The sequence below is a fragment of the Oncorhynchus gorbuscha genome, linkage group LG15 (genome assembly GCF_021184085.1).
Source record: "Oncorhynchus gorbuscha isolate QuinsamMale2020 ecotype Even-year linkage group LG15, OgorEven_v1.0, whole genome shotgun sequence".
In the NCBI taxonomy this organism is placed as follows: Eukaryota; Metazoa; Chordata; class Actinopteri; order Salmoniformes; family Salmonidae; genus Oncorhynchus; species Oncorhynchus gorbuscha.
The window spans coordinates 11707556-11726610 of NC_060187.1; the positions used below are offsets into that span (position 1 = coordinate 11707556).

A 19055-nucleotide genomic window follows, 5' to 3' on the forward strand; every position below is an offset into this window, starting at 1 on the left:
GGGGGACCGGTTGTGATGGAGAGGGACAGGTTGTGATGGAGAGGGACAGGTTGTGATGGAGAGGGACAGGTTGTGATGGAGGGGGACAGGTTGTGATGGAGGGGACAGGTTGTGATGGAGGGGGACAGGTTGTGATGGAGGGGGACAGGTTGTGATGGAGAGGGACAGGTTGTGATGGAGGGGGACAGGTTGTGATGGAGAGGGACAGGTTGTGATGGAGAGGGACAGGTTTGGATGGAGAGGGACAGGTTGTGATGGAGGGGACAGGTTGTGATGGAGAGGGACAGGTTGTGATGGAGAGGGACAGGTTGTGATGGAGGGGGACAGGTTGTGATGGAGGGGGACAGGTTGTGATGGAGGGGGACAGGTTGTGATGGAGAGGGACAGGTTGTGATGGAGAGGGACAGGTTGTGATGGAGGGGACAGGTTGTGATGGAGAGGGACAGGTTGTGATGGAGAGGGACAGGTTTGGATGGAGAGGGACAGGTTGTGATGGAGGGGGACAGGTTGTGATGGAGGGGGACAGGTTGTGATGGAGAGGGACAGGTTGTGATGGAGGGGGACAGGTTGTGATGGAGGGGGACAGGTTATGAAGGCGGAGGGGGGGGGTGATGTGAACCAGCAACCAATTAAAGACAGATTAAAAAGGATCAAACTCTTTCACACACAATCTATGCCAAGGTGTCATGGTCCATTACCATGACTGAACCACACAGCATGGCACAAGCATAGAAATCCCCTCAAAACTATTCACCTAAACCCATTGGATGGCCTGGGAAACACTGTTTTACTATGTGTGCAGTGCGGAAAAGGTTCACATTCTTTCAGGGGAACTCTGTGTGTGGGGGAGGGGGACAGGTTGTGATGGAGGGGAACTCTGTGTGTGGGGGAGGGGGACAGGTTGTGATGGAGGGGAACTCTGTGTGTGGGGGAGGGGGACAGGTTGTGATGGAGGGGAACTCTGTGTGTGGGGGAGGGGGACAGGTTGTGATGGAGGGGAACTCTGTGTGTGGGGGGAGGGGGACAGGTTGTGATGGAGGGGAGGGGAACTCTGTGTGTGGGGGAGGGGGACAGGTTGTGATGGAGGGGAACTCTGTGTGTGGGGGAGGGGGACAGGTTGTGATGGAGGGGAACTCTTTGTGTGGGCGAGGGGGACAGGTTGTGATGGAGGGGAACTCTGTGTGTGGGGGAGGGGGACAGGTTGTGATGGAGGGGAACTCTTTGTGTGGGCGAGGGGGACAGGTTGTGATGGAGGGGAACTCTGTGTGTGGGGGAGGGGGACAGGTTGTGATGGAGGGGAACTCTGTGTGTGGGGGAGGGGGACAGGTTGTGATGGAGGGGGACAGGTTGTGATTGAGGGGGGAACTCTGTGTGTGGGGGAGGGGGACAGGTTGTGATGGAGGGGAACTCTGTGTGTGGGGGAGGGGGACAGGTTGTGATGGAGGGGAACTCTGTGTGTGGGGGAGGGGGACAGGTTGTGATGGAGGGGGACAGGTTGTGATGAGGGGAACTCTGTGTGTGGGGGAGGGGGACAGGTTGTGATGGAGGGGAACTCTGTGTGTGGGGGAGGGGGACAGGTTGTGATGGAGGGGAACTCTGTGTGTGGGGGAGGGGACAGGTTGTGATGGAGGGGAACTCTGTGTGTGGGGGAGGGGGACAGGTTGTGATGGAGGGGAACTCTGTGTGTGGGGGAGGGGGAACCATCTAGCAACTAAAGTTAGTGTCCAATGTTTCCAGATGATTTCTATTAAATGTGACTACAATAATGAATAACAATATGAATGAAATAGTTTTCCTTCCAAACCATAGTAATTAAGTATGTTAAAAAGCTGCTTTTCTGTGTTGGAATGGTGTGGGCGTACCACAACAACAGAATGGTGTGGGCGTACCACAACAACAGAATGGTGTGGGCGTACCACAACAACAGAATGGTGTGGGCGTAACACAACAACAGAATGGTGTGGGCGTACCACAACAACAGAATGGTGGGCGTGGAATGTGTGGGTGTAACAACAACAGAATGGTGTGGGCAACAGAATGGTGTGGGCGTACCACAACAACAGAATGGTGTGGGCGTACCACAACAACAGAATGGTGTGGGTGTACCACAACAACAGAATGGTGTGGGCGTACCACAACAACAGAATGGTGTGGACGTACCACAACAACAGAATGGTGTGGGCGTACCACAACAACAGAATGGTGTGGGCGTACCACAACAACAGAATGGTGTGGGCATACCACAACAACAGAATGGTGTGGGCGTACCACAACAACAGAATGGTGTGGGCGTACCACAACAACAGAATGGTGTGGGCATATATATATATTTTTTCTAATCGAACGATTATAAACGTAACTGCTGTTTTTTGGTAATCCAAACGTTCATTACTGTCACAGCCCTACTGAGGCACTGGGAATGTCTGGAAGGGTCAAAGCGCGGTCAGGAGTAAAGTCTTGTGGGGTTGTGTTTAGACTGTGGAGGAAGAAGACAAAACATATCGGAACTTTTCACCTTAGAGCAGCCATACTAAACCCAGCCTAAAGCTCAGTTTATAACATACTTAGTTTAAAATAGACTTACCACAGTCAGAACAGTTACAGAATGTTGTAAAAACAGCATTTTCACCATCAAAACATGGCGAAACACAGTCATCACACAGACAAATCCCAAAACAAGAGCCTAGCCGTAACATTGAGTACAGCCAACAGCCCTAGGTAGCAGTGGCTAAACATAGCCATTTCACTGCTCTGTCTGTAAGGGTTAAGTGAGACAGCTCAGCATGATATTAACCTCTGGAAGACACAGCAGGTCAGAGAACGGAACAGATACCCCTAGAGATACATCCACATCTAGTGAGTCAACCACAACACAGTCAGACTAGTCTACTGGTTCAACCTCTAGTCAACCACAACACAGACAGACTAATCCACTGGTTCAACTTCTAGTCAACCACAACACAGTCAGACTAGTCTACTGGTTCAACCTCTAGTCAACCACAACACAGACAGACTAGTCCACTGGTTCAACTTCTAGTCAACCACAACACAGTCAGACTAGTCTACTGGTTCAACCTCTAGTCAACCACAATACAGTCACACTAGTCCACTGGTTCAACTTCTAGTCAACCACAACACAGTCACACTAGTCCACTGGTTCAACCTCTAGTCAACCACAACACAGACAGACTAGTCCACTGGTTCAACTTCTAGTCAACCACAACACAGTCAGACTAGTCTACTGGTTCAACCTCTAGTCAACCACAACACAGACAGACTAGTCCACTGGTTCAACTTCTAGTCAACCACAACACAGTCAGACTAGTCTACTGGTTCAACCTCTAGTCAACCACAACACAGACAGACTAGTCCACTGGTTCAACTTCTAGTCAACCACAACACAGTCAGACTAGTCTACTGGTTCAACCTCTAGTCAACCACAATACAGTCACACTAGTCCACTGGTTCAACTTCTAGTCAACCACAACACAGTCACACTAGTCCACTGGTTCAACTTCTAGTAAACCACAACACAGTCAGACTAGTCTACTGGTTCAACCTCTAGTCAACCACAATACAGTCACACTAGTCCACTGGTTCAACCTCTAGTCAACCACAATACAGTCAGACTAGTCTACTGGTTCAACCTCTAGTCAACCACAATACAGTCACACTAGTCCACTGGTTCAACCTCTCGTCAACCACAACACAGTCAGACTAGTCCACTGGTTCAACCTCTCGTCAACCACAATACAGTCACACTAGTCCACTGGTTCAACCTCTCGTCAACCACAACACAGTCAGACTAGTCCACTGGTTCAACCTCTCGTCAACCACAATACAGTCAGACTAGTCCACTGGTTCAACCTCTAGTCAACCACAATACTGTCAGCCTCGTCCACTGGTTCAATATCTAGTCAACCACAGTCAGACTAGTCCACTGGTACAACCTCTAGTCAACCACAATACAATCAGACTAGTCCACTGGTTCAATATCCAGTCAACCACAGTCAGACTAGTCCACCGGTACAACCTCTAGTCAACCACAATACAGTCAGACTAGTCCACTGGTTCAACCTCTAGTCAACCACAATCAGACTAGTCCACTGGTTCAACCTCTAGTCAACCACAGTCAGGCTAGTCCACTGGTTCCACTGTGTCAACCACAGTCAAGCTAGTCCACTGGTTCCACTATGTCAACCACAGTCAAGCTAGTCCACTGGTTCCTCTGTGTCAACCACAGTCAAGCTAGTCCACTGGTTCCACTATGTCAACCACAGTCAAGCTAGTCCACTGGTTCCACTGTGTCAACCACAGTCAAGCTAGTCCACTGGTTCCTCTGTGTCAACCACAGTCAAGCTAGTCCACTGGTTCCACTATGTCAACCACAGTCAGGCTAGTCCACTGGTTCCTCTGTGTCAACCACAGTCAAGCTAGTCCACTAGTTCCTCTGTGTCAACCACAGTCAGACTAGTCCACTGGTTCCTCTGTGTCAACCACAGTCAAGCTAGTCCACTGGTTCCTCTGTGTCAACCACAGTCAAGCTAGTCCACTGGTTCCTCTGTGTCAACCACAGTCAAGCTAGTCCACTGGTTCCTCTGTGTCAACCACAGTCAAGCTAGTCCACTGGTTCCACTATGTCAACCACAGTCAAGCTAGTCCACTGGTTCCTCTGTGTCAACCACAGTCAAGCTAGTCCACTAGTTCCTCTGTGTCAACCACAGTCAGGCTAGTCCACTAGTTCCTCTTTGTCAACCACAGTCAAGCTAGTCCACTAGTTCCTCTGTGTCAACCACAGTCAAGCTAGTCCACTAGGTCCTCTGTGTCAACCACAGTCAGGCTAGTCCACTGGTTCCACTGTGTCAACCACAGTCAGACTAGTCCTTCCACAAGATTGCACACATACTAATCAGGTTTAAAGACTTACTCTGTGAACCAGAACATATAATAACACTAGTATAGTAAAACAACAGTAGTGTGGCTCTGAGCAGGGAAGTATGAGGTCATGGTGGCTAGTGGACTGGGGCTTAATGGGAGTAGGGGAGGGAGGGGCCAGAAAACAGAGAGACATGACATGAAAGAGCCCGAGGAGTGACATGCAAGGACGCGGGGCTGTTCGGCCGGAGCCATTGCTGCGACAACCTCAGTTAATAACAACACTTGACAAGAACCAAAACTCTGAGGAACAAAAAAATATACCTCTTGAGACTTCAGCAGCCAGATCTACAGAGAAATTGGTCATCAATCTGTCCGGCTCGCTGCTCAGACCGTACACCACCAGCTCACCCCACCCAACTAAACTCCCCCTCAGGAGGCTAGTCCACCCAGGGTGGAAGGACATCATCTTTCCTTTCATCGCTCTTTTTCATAAATCATCCCTGGCTACAAACACAGTACACAGAACACAGCAGTGGCAAGGACAGTGGCTAGGACATGTAGAACAGTGACTAGGACATGTAGAACAGTGGATAAGACATGTAGAACAGTGGATAAGACATGTAGAACAGTGGATAAGACATGTAGGACAGTGGATAAGACATGTAGGACAGTGGATAAGACATGTAGGACAGTGGCTAGGACATGTAGGATAGTGGCTAGGACATGTAGGATAGTGGCTAGGACATGTAGGATAGTGGCTAGGACATGTAGGACAGTGGATAAGACATGTAGGACAGTGGATAAGACATGTAGGACAGTGGATAAGACATGTAGGACAGTGGCTAGGACATGTAGGACAGTGACTAGCACATGTAGGACAGTGACTAGGACATGTAGGACAGTGACTAGGACATGTAGGACAGTGGCTAAGACATGTAAGACAGTGGCTAGAACATGTAGGACAGTGACTAGGACATGTAGGACAGTGGATAAGACATGTAGGACAGTGGCTTGGACAGTGGCTTGGACATGTAGGATAGTGGCTAGGACAGTAGATAGGACATGTAGGACAGTGGCTAGGACATGTAGGACAGTGGCTAGGACATGTAGAACAGTGGCTAGGACATGTAGGACAGTGACTAGGACATGTAGGACAGTGGATAAGACATGTAGGACAGTGGATAGAACATGTAGGACAGTGACTAGGACATGTAGGACAGTGGATAAGACATGTAGGACAGTGGCTAGGACATGTAGGACAGTGGCTAGGACATGTAGGACAGTGACTAGGACATGTAGGACAGTGGATAAGACATGTAGGACAGTGGATAGAACATGTAGGACAGTGACTAGGACATGTAGGACAGTGACTAGGACATGTAGGACAGTGAATAGGACATGTAGGACAGTGGCTAGAACATGTAGCACAGTGACTAGGACATGTAGGACAGTGGCTAGGACATGTAGGACAGTGGCTAGAACATGTAGGACAGTGACTAGGACATGTAGGACAGTGGATAAGACATGTAGGACAGTGGATACGACATGTAGGACAGTGGATAGAACATGTAGGACAGTGACTAGGACATGTAGGACAGTGGATAAGACATGTAGGACAGTGACTAGGACATGTAGGACAGTGGCTAGAACATGTAGGACAGTGACTAGGACATGTAGGACAGTGGCTAGGACATGTAAGACAGTGGCTAGAACATGTAGGACAGTGACTAGGACATGTAGGACAGTGGATAAGACATGTAGGACAGTGGCTTGGACAGTGGCTTGGACATGTAGGATAGTGGCTAGGACAGTAGATAGGACATGTAGGACAGTGGCTAGGACATGTAGGACAGTGGCTAGGACATGTAGGACAGTGACTAGGACATGTAGGACAGTGGATAAGACATGTAGGACAGTGGATAGAACATGTAGGACAGTGGCTAAGACATGTAGGACAGTGGCTAGGACATGTAGGACAGTGACTAGCACATGTAGGACAGTGACTAGGACATGTAGGACAGTGACTAGGACATGTAGGACAGTGACTAGCACATGTAGGACAGTGACTAGGACATGTAGGACAGTGACTAGGACATGTAGGACAGTGGCTAGGACATGTAGGACAGTGACTAGGACATGTAGGACAGTGGATAAGACATGTAGGACAGTGGATAGAACATGTAGGACAGTGACTAGGACATGTAGGACAGTGACTAGGACATGTAGGAAAGTGAATAGGACATGTAGGACAGTGGCTAGAACATGTAGCACAGTGACTAGGACATGTAGGACAGTGGCTAGGACATGTAGGACAGTGGCTAGAACATGTAGGACAGTGACTAGGACATGTAGGACAGTGGATAAGACATGTAGGACAGTGGATAAGACATGTAGGACAGTGGATAGAACATGTAGGACAGTGACTAGGACATGTAGGACAGTGGATAAGACATGTAGGACAGTGACTAGGACATGTAGGACAGTGGCTAGAACATGTAGGACAGTGACTAGGACATGTAGGACAGTGGCTAGGACATGTAAGACAGTGGCTAGAACATGTAGGACAGTGACTAGGACATGTAGGACAGTGGATAAGACATGTAGGACAGTGGCTTGGACAGTGGCTTGGACATGTAGGATAGTGGCTAGGACAGTAGATAGGACATGTAGGACAGTGGCTAGGACATGTAGGACAGTGACTAGGACATGTAGGACAGTGACTAGGACATGTAGGACAGTGGATAAGACATGTAGGACAGTGGCTAGAACATGTAGGACAGTGACTAGGACATGTAGGACAGTGGATAAGACATGTAGGACAGTGGCTAGAACATGTAAGACAGTGACTAGGACATGTAGGACAATGGATAAGACATGTAGGACAGTGGCTAGGACATGTAGAACAGTGGCTAGGACATGTAGGACAGTGGCTAGAACATGTAGGACTGTGACTAGGACATGTAGGACAGTGGCTAAGACATGTAGGACAGTGGCTAGGACATTTAGGACAGTGGCTAGAACATGTAGGACAGTGACTAGGACATGTAGGACAGTGGCTAAGACATGTAGGACAGTGGCTAGGACATGTAGGATAGTGGCTTGGACATGTAGGACAGTGGCTAGGACATGTAGGACAGTGACTAAGACATGTAGGACAGTGACTAGGGCATGTAGGACAGTGGCTAAGATATGTAGGACAGTGACAAGGACAGTGACTAGGACATGTAGGACAGTGGCTAGGACATGTAGGACAGTGGCTAGGACATGTAGGACAGTGACTAGGACATGTAGGCAGTGGTTAAGACATGTAGGACAGTGGCTAGGAACGAGGCTAGGACAGTGTCTTGGACAGGTAGGACAGTGGCTAGGACATGTAGGACAGTGGCTATGACATAAAGGATAGTGGCTAGGACAGTGACTTGGACATGTAGGACACTGACTAAGACATGTAGGACAGTGACTAGGATATGTAGGACAGTGACTAGGACATGTAGGACAGTGGCTAGGACATGTAGGACAGTGGCTAGGACATGTAGGACAGTGACTAGGACATGTAGGACAGTGGCTAGGACATGTAGGACAGTGGCTAGGACATGTAGGCAGTGGCTAAGACATGTAGGACAGTGGATAGGACAGTGACTAGGACATGTAGGACAGTGGCTAGGACATGTAGGACAGTGACTAGGACATGTAGGACAGTGGCTAGGACATGTAGGACAGTGACTAGGACATGTAGGCAGTGGCTAAGACATGTAGGACAGTGGATAGGACAGAGGCTAGGACAGTGTATTGGACAGGTAGGACAGTGGCTAGGACATGTAGGACAGTGGCTAGGACATGAAGGATAGTGGCTAGGACATGTAGGACAGAAGGCTAGGACATAAAGGATAGTGGCTAGGACATAAAGGATAGTGGCTAGTTCAGTGGCTTGGACAGTGGCTTGGACATGTAGGATAGTGGCTAGGACATGTAGAACAGTGGCTTGGACATGTAGAACAGTGGCTAGGACAGTGACTTGGACATGTAGGACAGTGACTAAGACATGTAGGACAGTGACTAGGACATGTAGGACAGTGACTAAGATATGTAGGACAGTGGCTAGGACATGTAGGACAGTGACTAGGACATGTAGGACAGTGACTAGGACAAAGGCTAGGACAGTGTCTTGGACAGGTAGGACAGTGGCTAGGACATGTAGGACAGTGGCTAGGACATGAAGGATAGTGGCTAGGACATGTAGGACAGTGGATAGGACATGCAGGACAGTGGCTAGGACAGTGGCTTGGACAGTGGCTTGGACATGTAGGATAGTGGTTAGGACAGTAGATAGGACATGTAGGACAGTGGCTAGGACATGTAGGGCAGTGGCTAGGACATGTAGGACAGTGGCTAGGACAGTGGCTTGGACAGTGGCTTGGACATGTAGGATAGTGGCTAGGACATGTAGGACAGTGGCTTGGACATGTAGGACAGTGGCTAGGACATGTAGGACAGTGGGTAGGACATGTAGGGCAGTGGCTAGGACATGTAGAACAGTGGCTAGGACAGTGGCTTGGACATGTAGGATAGTGGCTAGGACATGTAGGACAGTGGCTTGGACATGTAGTGGCTAGGACAGAGGCTAGGACAGTGACTTGGACATGTAGGACAGTGACTAAGGCATGTAGGACAGTGACTAGGACATGTAGGACAGTGACTAAGATATGTAGGACAGTGGCTAGGACAGTGACTAGGACATGTAGGACAGTGGCTAGGACATGTAGGACAGTGACTAGGACATGTAGGCAGTGGCTAAGACATGTAGGACAGTGGCTAGGACAGAGGCTAGGACAGTGTCTTGGACATGTAGGACAGTGGCTAGGACATGTAGGACAGTGGCTTGGACATGTAGGATAGTGGCTAGGACATGTAGGACAGTGGCTAGGACATGTAGAACAGTGGCTAGGACAGTGACTTGGACATGTAGGACAGTGACTAAGACATGTAGAACAGTGACTAGGACATGTAGGACAGTGACTAAGATATGTAGGACAGTGGCTAGGACAGTGACTAGGACATGTAGGACAGTGGCTAGGACATGTAGGACAGTGTCTTGGACATGTAGGCAGTGGCGAAGACATGTAGGACAGTGGCTAGGACATGAAGGATAGTGGCTAAGACATGTAGGACAGTGGCTAGGACATGTAGGACAGTGGATAGGACATCGGCTTGGACAGTGGCTTGGACATGTAGGATAGTGGCTAGGACAGTAGAAGGACATGTAGGACAGTGATAGCACATGTAGGACAGTGGCTAGGACATGTAGGACAGTGGCTAGGACAGTGACTTGGACAGTGGCTTGGACATGTAGGATAGTGGCTAGGACAGTAGATAGGACATGTAGGACAGTGATAGGACATGTAGGATAGTGTCTAGGACATGTAGGACAGTGGCTTGGACATGTAGAACAGTGGCTTGGACATGTAGGATAGTGGCTAGGACATGTAGGACAGTGGCTTGGACACGTAGAACAGTGGCTAGGACAGTGACTTGGACATGTAGGACAGTGACTAAAACATGTAAGACAGTGACTAGGACATGTAGGACAGTGACTAAGATATGTAGGACAGTGGCTAGGACAGTGACTAGGACATGTAGGACAGTGGCTAGGACATGTAGGACAGTGGCTAGGACATGTAGGACAGTGACTAGGACATGTAGGCAGTGGCTAAGACATGTAGGACAGTGACTAAGATATGTAGTATAGTGGCTAGGACAGTAGATAGGACATGTAGGACAGTGGATAGGACAGTGGATAGGACATGTAGAACAGTGGCTAGGACAGTGGATAGGACAGTGGATAGGACATGTAGAACAGTGGCTAGGACAGTGGATAGGACAGAGGATAGGACATGTAGAACAGTGGCTAGGACAGTGGCTAGGACAGTGGATAGGACATGTAGAACAGTGGCTAGGACAGTGGATAGGACAGTGGATAGGACATGTAGAACAGTGGCTAGGACAGTGGATAGGACATGTAGAACAGTGGCTAGGACAGTGGATAGGACAGTGGATAGGACATGTAGAACAGTGGCTAGGACATGTAGGGTAGTGGCTAGGACATGTAGGATAGTGGCTAGGACATTTAGAACAGTGGATAGGACATGTAGAACAGTGGCTAGGATATGTAGGACAGTGGCTTGGACATGTAGGACAGTGGCTAGGACATGTAGGACAGTGACTAAGACATGTAGTGCAGTGACTAGGACATGTAGGACAGTGGCTAAGATATGTAGGACAGTGACAAGGACAGTGACTAGGACATGTAGGACAGTGGCTAGGACATGTAGGACAGTGACTAGGACATGTAGGATAGTGGCTAGGACATTTAGAACAGTGGATAGGACATGTAGGACAGTGGCTAGGATATGTAGGACATTGACTAGGACATGTAGGACAGTGGCTAGGACATGTAGAACAGTGGCTAGGACATGTAGGACATTGACTAGGACATGTAGGACAGTGGCTAGGACATGTAGGACAGTGGATAGTACATGTAGGACAGTGGCTAGGACATGTAGGACAGTGGCTAGGACAGTGGCTTGGACAGTGGCTTGGACATGTAGGATAGTGGCTAGGACATGTAGGACAGTGGCTTGGACATGTAGAACAGTGGCTAGGTCAGTGGCTTGGACATGTAGGACAGTGGCTAGGACAGTGGATAGGACATGTAGAACAGTGGCTAGGACATGTAGGACAGTGGCTAGGACATTTAGAACAGTGGATAGGACATGTAGGACAGTGGCTAGGATATGTAGGACATTGACTAGGACTTGTAGGACAGTGGCTAGGACATGTAGAACAGTGGCTAGGACATGTAGGACATTGACTAGGACATGTAGGACAGTGGCTAGGACATGTAGAACAGTGGCTAGGACAAGTAGAACAGTGGCTAGGACAAGTAGAACAGTGGCTAGGACATGTAGAACAGTGGCTAGGACATGTAGAACAGTGGCTAGGATATGTAGGACATTGCGCCCCTCACGCCCCCTCCTCATACGACAACAAATCACTCAGGTAAAAATGTGTAATTTCCTGTCTGACAGTGTTGACATTATGGGCACCCTGCTTTGCATCTCTGTTTGCGCTCACCTCACAGCAAGGGGGCAGGGCCCTGAAATACAGTTCCATTGGCCCTGGAACCCAACACAAAAACTGAACACTGGAAACCAACACTGAAACTGAACACTGAAACTGAACACTGGAACCCAACATTGAAACCCAACACTGGAACCCAACATTGAAACCCAACACTGGAACCCAACATTGAAACCCAACACTGGAACAGAACACTGGAACCCAACTCTAGAACTCAACACTAGAACCCAATTTTAGAACCCAACACTGAAACCCAACACTGAAACTGAAAACTGGAACCCAACATTGAAACCCAACACTGGAACAGAACACTGGAACCCAACTCTAGAACTCAACACTAGAACCCAATTCTAGAACCCAACACTGAAACCCAACACTGGAACTGAACACAGGAACTGAACACGGGGGGCCCTTAATACATGACATGGCATGGCACAAAACAAATCAGACCATGGCACATCAATCAGACCATCAGACCATCAGACCATCAGCCCATCAGACCATCAGACCATCAGACCATCAGCCCATCAGACCATCAGCCCATCAGACCATTGCACATAAATCAGACCATCAGACCATCTGCCCATCAGCCCATCAGACCATGGCACATCAATCAGACCATCAGCCCATCAGACCATCAGACCATCAGACCATCAGCCCATCAGCCCATCAGACCATCAGACCATCAGACCATGGCACATCAATCAGACCATCAGCCCATCAGACCATGGCACATCAATCAGACCATCAGCCCATCAGACCATCAGACCATCAGACCATCAGACCATCAGCCCATCAGACCATCAGACCATCAGACCATCAGACCATCAGACCATCAGACCATCAGCCCATCAGACCATCAGACCATCAGACCATCAGCCCATCAGACCATCAGACCATCAGACCATGGCACATCAATCAGACCATCAGACCATCAGCCCATCAGCCCATCAGACCATCAGCCCATCAGACCATCAGACCATCAGACCATCAGCCCATCAGACCATCAGACCATCAGACCATCAGACCATCAGACCATCAGACCATCAGACCGTCAGACCATCAGACCATGGCACATCAATCAGACCATTAGCCCATCAGACCATGGCACATCAATCAGACCATCAGCCCATCAGACCATCAGACCATCAGACCATCAGACCATCAGACCATCAGCCCATCAGACCATCAGACCATCAGACCATCAGACCATCAGACCATCAGACCATCAGCCCATCAGACCATCAGACCATCAGACCATCAGCCCATCAGACCATCAGACCATCAGACCATGGCACATCAATCAGACCATCAGACCATCAGCCCATCAGCCCATCAGACCATCAGCCCATCAGACCATCAGACCATCAGACCATCAGCCCATCAGACCATCAGACCATCAGACCATGGCACATCAATCAGACCATCAGACGATCAGCCCATCAGACCATCAGACCATCAGACCGTCAGACCATCAGACCATCAGACCATCAGACCATCAGACCATCAGACCATCAGACCATGGCACATCAATCAGACCATCAGACGATCAGCCCATCAGACCATCAGACCATCAGACCGTCAGACCATCAGACCATCAGACCATCAGACCATCAGACCGTCAGACCATCAGACCATCAGACCATCAGACCATCAGACCATCAGACCATCAGACCATCAGACCATGGCACATCAATCAGACCATCAGACGATCAGCCCATCAGACCATCAGACCATCAGACCGTCAGACCATCAGACCATCAGACCATCAGACCATCAGACCATCAGACCATGGCACATCAATCAGACCATCAGACGATCAGCCCATCAGACCATCAGACCATCAGACCGTCAGACCATCAGACCATCAGACCATCAGACCATCAGCCCATCAGACCATCAGACCATCAGACCGTCAGACGATCAGCCCATCAGACCATCAGACCATCAGACCGTCAGACCATCAGACCATCAGACCATCAGACCATCAGACGATCAGCCCATCAGACCATCAGACCATCAGACCATCAGACCGTCAGACCATCAGACCATCAGACCGCTACGAGAGCCAACTCAAAAAAATAAAGAAGAAGTCTTCTTCTCTATCATTCCAGTCTTACAGTAGGTCAGCAGACAGATGCTTCAACCGAAGCATGGCTTATCAATTACATCTGCACACCTTGATGTATTACTGTAGTAATTCAGGATAAGTGTCTTGCTCAAGGGACCAGCAGAAGTAGCGTAGAGCCTCCTGGGTGTGTGCTGATCGGTAGGCCATACTGCTGACCTATAAAAGTCTTTTTCACAACTACTCCAGCTTACTTTAAGCGTGAGAGAGGAAATCCCTAAATATTTTGGACAAACATTTCCGTGTGAGGAATGAGGAATTTATTGTTTACCTTAATGGACCACATTCCAGGCTCCGGATCCTTGATGTTGACGACTCTGGCAGAGTTAGGAATGTGCAGGAGTTCCGTCAGACCATCGCTCTTCCCGACGAGCTTCCCTGTTTGGAAATACATTTACATTTTTTTTGCAGCCAAACAAACCAAACAAACGTAATCATCTCAGAGCTAAAACAATAGAATTGAACTCATCAAACTAATATTGAGCTGAAACCAAATCAAATTGTATTTATCACATGCGCCGAATACCACTTTACGTGAAATGCTTACTTACGAGCCATCCCCAACGATGCAGAGTTAAGAAATAATAATCAAATACAAATAGTAACACAAGAGGAATGAAATACAAAATGGATCTATATCCTGTGCAGGGAGTACCAGTATCAGATCATTGTGCAGGGAGTACCAGTGCCAGATCATTGTGCAGGGAGTACCAGTACCAGATCATTGTTCAGGGAGTACCAGTACCAGATCATTGTGTAGGGAGTACCAGTACCAGATCATTGTGCAGGGAGTACCAGTACCAGATCATTGTGCAGGGAGTACCAGTACCAGATCATTGTGCAGGGAGTACCAGTACCAGATCATTGTGCAGGGAGTACCAGTACCAGATCATTGTGCAGGGAGTAGCAGTACCAGATCATTGTGCAGGGAGTACCAGTATCAGATCATTGTGCAGGGAGTACCAGTACCAGATAATTGTGCAGGGAGTACCAGTACCAGATCATTGTGTAGGGAGTACCAGTACCAGATCATTGTGCAGGGAGTACCAGTACCAGATCATTGTGCAGGGAGTACCAGTACAATATCATTGTGCAGGGAGTATCAGTACCAGATCATTGTGCAGGGAGTACCAGTATCAGATCATTGTGCAGGGAGTACCAGTACCACAGGGGTGTCAAAGTCAAATGGACGGAGGGCCAAATAAAAAATTTAGCTACAAGCCGAGGGCCGGACTGTTCGAATGTTCATTGAAAATTTTTTAAATGACGCATATAGTCTAGTGAACCTAATTGAACCTACTGAAAACCTAACAAATATATTCCAATATGATCAGATAAATAAAGCAATATTTTCTTATGGCTCTGTCAGTAATCTTTAATTTTCAACAGACACAAAAGACAAATTTCCTTTATATAAAAATCCCCATAACATGAACATTAAATGAAAGAAACCGGTATTCAAGGCACCATCAGTAGCCTATATTTTCTATTTTAGCAAAAGTGGGCTAAATTTACTTCAAAGAAAAAAACAATAATAGCAATTTTCTATCATCCACTCAACTGAAATATTTTTAAAATATAATTGGATTGAAATACAATAAAATAAAGTGCAAAAATCTATTAATCAAAAACAACACTTTGTTTAAGGAGAAGTAACATGCAGTGAAAACAAATATTAAACTTTAACTTTTAAACTTGAACTGAGTAAAAACTCTAAATATGTGATTGCACAGTAATGTTCACTTGTTTGAGGTTGAGGGTGATACTTGGTGGTGTCCCATCTTTTCCACAAGTTCATCAATGTTCGGGGTAAGGCTCTGAGCTGAGGAAATCCTCAGAATTGAGTGGAGGTGTTCAGCAGTAAGTCGACTTCTGTGTGATGTTTTGTTCAAGTTCATCAAAGAAAACAGTTGTTCACACAGGTATGTGCTGCCAAACATAGACAACGTTTGAGCAGCCTGGATGCGCAGCTGGGGCATTGTGTCGGGAGGAAACGGGCGAACTCCGCAGCACCCACTGCCGCATATTTCGCCCTCAGTGCATCATTGCATTGGAGGTCAATCAACTCCATTTGGAGGTTTGGTGGTGAGCTTTCCACGTCAACAGCAAATGGGTTACCGAGCAGTTCCAACCTGCTTTTTGTGCTTCAAAGTCAGCAAATCGGCGTCGAAAGTCAGCGGCAAGCATACCTATTTTATCAGCCAACTGTGCGCTCGGGAACGCACTGGTAGAGAGCTTCTCTTTCATGGTCTGGCAGCTGGGAAAGTGGCTCAAATTTTCTTTCCGCATCTGCGTCTCCCACAGAGTCAGTTTGGTTTTAAATGCCTTCACTGTACTGTACATATCAGAGATGACACGATCCCGACCCTGCAGCTGCAAGTTCATTGCATTCAGATGACTCGTAATGTCACACAGAAAAGCCATTTCACACAGAAACATTTCGTCTCGGAGTTGTGTTGTGTCTTTCCCTTTGCTGTCCAAGAACAGACAAATCTCCTCACGAAGCTCGAAACATCTTTGAAGCACCTTTCCCTGGCTTAGCCATCGCACCTCTGTGTGATAAGGCAAATCACCATGCTCCGTTTCTAACTCCGTCAGAAATGCCTTGAACTGGCGGTGATTCAAACCTTTGGCTCTGATAAAGTTAACTGTGCGCGTGATGATGCTCATTACATGCTCCATTTTCAAGGCTTTACCGCACAACGCTTCCTGGTGTATGATACAATGATAAGCTGTCAGCTCACCTGTCGCGTTTTCCTCTTGCATCTTTTCCCGTATCTTCGCCAACAGTCCGCTCCTGTGTCCACACATCGCAGGTGCTCCGTCGGTTGTCAAACCCACAAGTTTTTCCCAAGGCAGCTCCATCTCATTTACACATCTTGACACCTCTTCATACAAATCATGCCCCGTAGTTGTGCCATGCATAGGACGTAAAGCCAAAAACTCCTCTGTCACGCTTAGGCTGGAGTCCACTCCGCGGATGAAAATTGACAACTGGGCAATGTCAGAAATGTCGGTGCTCTCATCCACAGCCAAGGAATATGCAATGAAATCTTTTCCCTTTTTCACAAGCTGCTCTTTTAGATTGATGGACAACTGGTCTACTCTCTCGGCAATGGTGTTTCTGCTCAGACTCACATTTAAAAAGAGTTGCCTTTTTTCTGGGCAAACTTCGTCACAAACTTTAATCATGCAGTTTTTGATGAAATCCCCCTCCGTAAATGGCCGGGCTGATTTAGCGATCTCTTCTGCCAAAATAAAACTGGCCTTTACAGCAGCCTGGCCTTGTGATTTGGCTTTTTTGAACAGAGCCTGTCGAGATTTGAGGCCTCGTTTTAATTCCTCTGCCTTTTGTAGCCTTTGTTCCATGTCCATATTCTTGTTTTTGTCCGCGTGTTTCGTTTCATAATGTCGTCTCAGATTATACTCTTTCAGTACCGCCACACTTTCTCCACACAGAAGACACACACGTTTTCCAGCTACCTCCGTGAACAAATACTCCGACTCCCACCTTGTTTGAAACCCCCGGTTCTCAGTGTCCACCTTCCGTTTTGCCATTTTTGATGGGTATCTGAAAGTTAATTTTACTGTGATGCTGACAACTGCTGTGCCAATAAATATTGAAATGAAGCAGCCTACTGCTCGGTGCGTCACCGTTGCATTGTGGGAAATGTAGTATTGGTGCGTGTAAAAGATCTGCGGGCTGCCGGCTTGCTGCGGTCTGCGGGCCGGTTCTAATAATAAATCAAGATCATCCCAGGGGCCGTAAAAAACCTTCTCGCGGGCCGGATGTGGCCCGCGGGCCTTGACTCTGACATATGTGCAGTACCAGATCATTGTGCAGGGAGTACCAGTACCAGATCATTGTGCAGGGAGTACCAGTACCAGATCATTGTGCAGGGAGTACCAGTATCAGATCATTGTGCAGGGAGTACCAGTACCAGATCATTGTTCAGGGAGTACCAGTACCAGATCATTGTGCTGGGAGTACCAGTACCAGATCATTGTGCAGGGAGTACCAGTACCAGATCATTGTGCAGGGAGTACCAGTACCAGATCATTGTGCAGGGGTACAAGGTATTTGAGGTAGATATGTACATGAAGGCAGGGTAAAGTGACTAGGCATCAGGATAGATAATAACAAGTTATTTGAGGTAGATATGTACATGAAGGCAGGGTAAAGTGACTAGGCATCAGGATAGATAATAACAAGTTATTTGAGGTAGATATGTACATGAAGGCAGGGTAAAGTGACAAGGCATAAAGATAGATCATAATAAGAGTAAAACAAAGAACAGACTAGCAGCAGTAAATGGTGAGTGTAAAAGTGTGTGTGTGTGTTTTATGTGTGTGTGTGTATGTACTGTATGTGTGTGGGTTTTGTGTGAGTGTTAATGTAGTGTGTACGAGTGTGTATAAGGTATATACACTGAGTGACATAAACCGGTGCGCCTGGCACCTACTACCATACCCCGTGTAAAAGACACTTCAATCTTTTGTCTTGCCGTGTCTCAATTGTCTCAAGGCTAAAAAATATTTATTTAACCTGTCTCCTCCCCTTCATTTACACTAATGGAAGTATATTTAAAATTTGACATCAATAAGGGATCATAGCTTTCACCTGGATTCACCTTGTCAGTCTATGTCATGGAAAGAGCAGGTGTTCATAATGTTTTGTGCACTCAGTGTATAGTCTTGTGAGTGCAAATAGTCAGTGGATGATAGGGTCAGTGCGGATAGTCCGGGTAACCATTTAATTAACTATTTAGTAGCCTTGTGGCTATTTAGCAATCTTATGGCTTGGGGGTAGAAGCTGTCTCAGAGCCTGTTTTGATCCGAGAGCTCATGTTCCAGTACCATTTGCCAGATGGTAACAGAGTGAAAAGTCTTTGGACATTTTTCAGGCATTCCT

General features: G+C 47.7%; 1 protein-coding gene across 1 annotated transcript in view; it reads right to left on the reverse strand.

The window, feature by feature from the left end:
* Positions 1-19055, reverse strand: part of hmcn1 (hemicentin 1) — a 271629-nt gene that overhangs the window by 184416 nt on the left and 68158 nt on the right. The window contains 1 exon segment of the mRNA XM_046300125.1: positions 14415-14521. Coding sequence (XP_046156081.1) covers positions 14415-14521 — 107 coding nt within the window.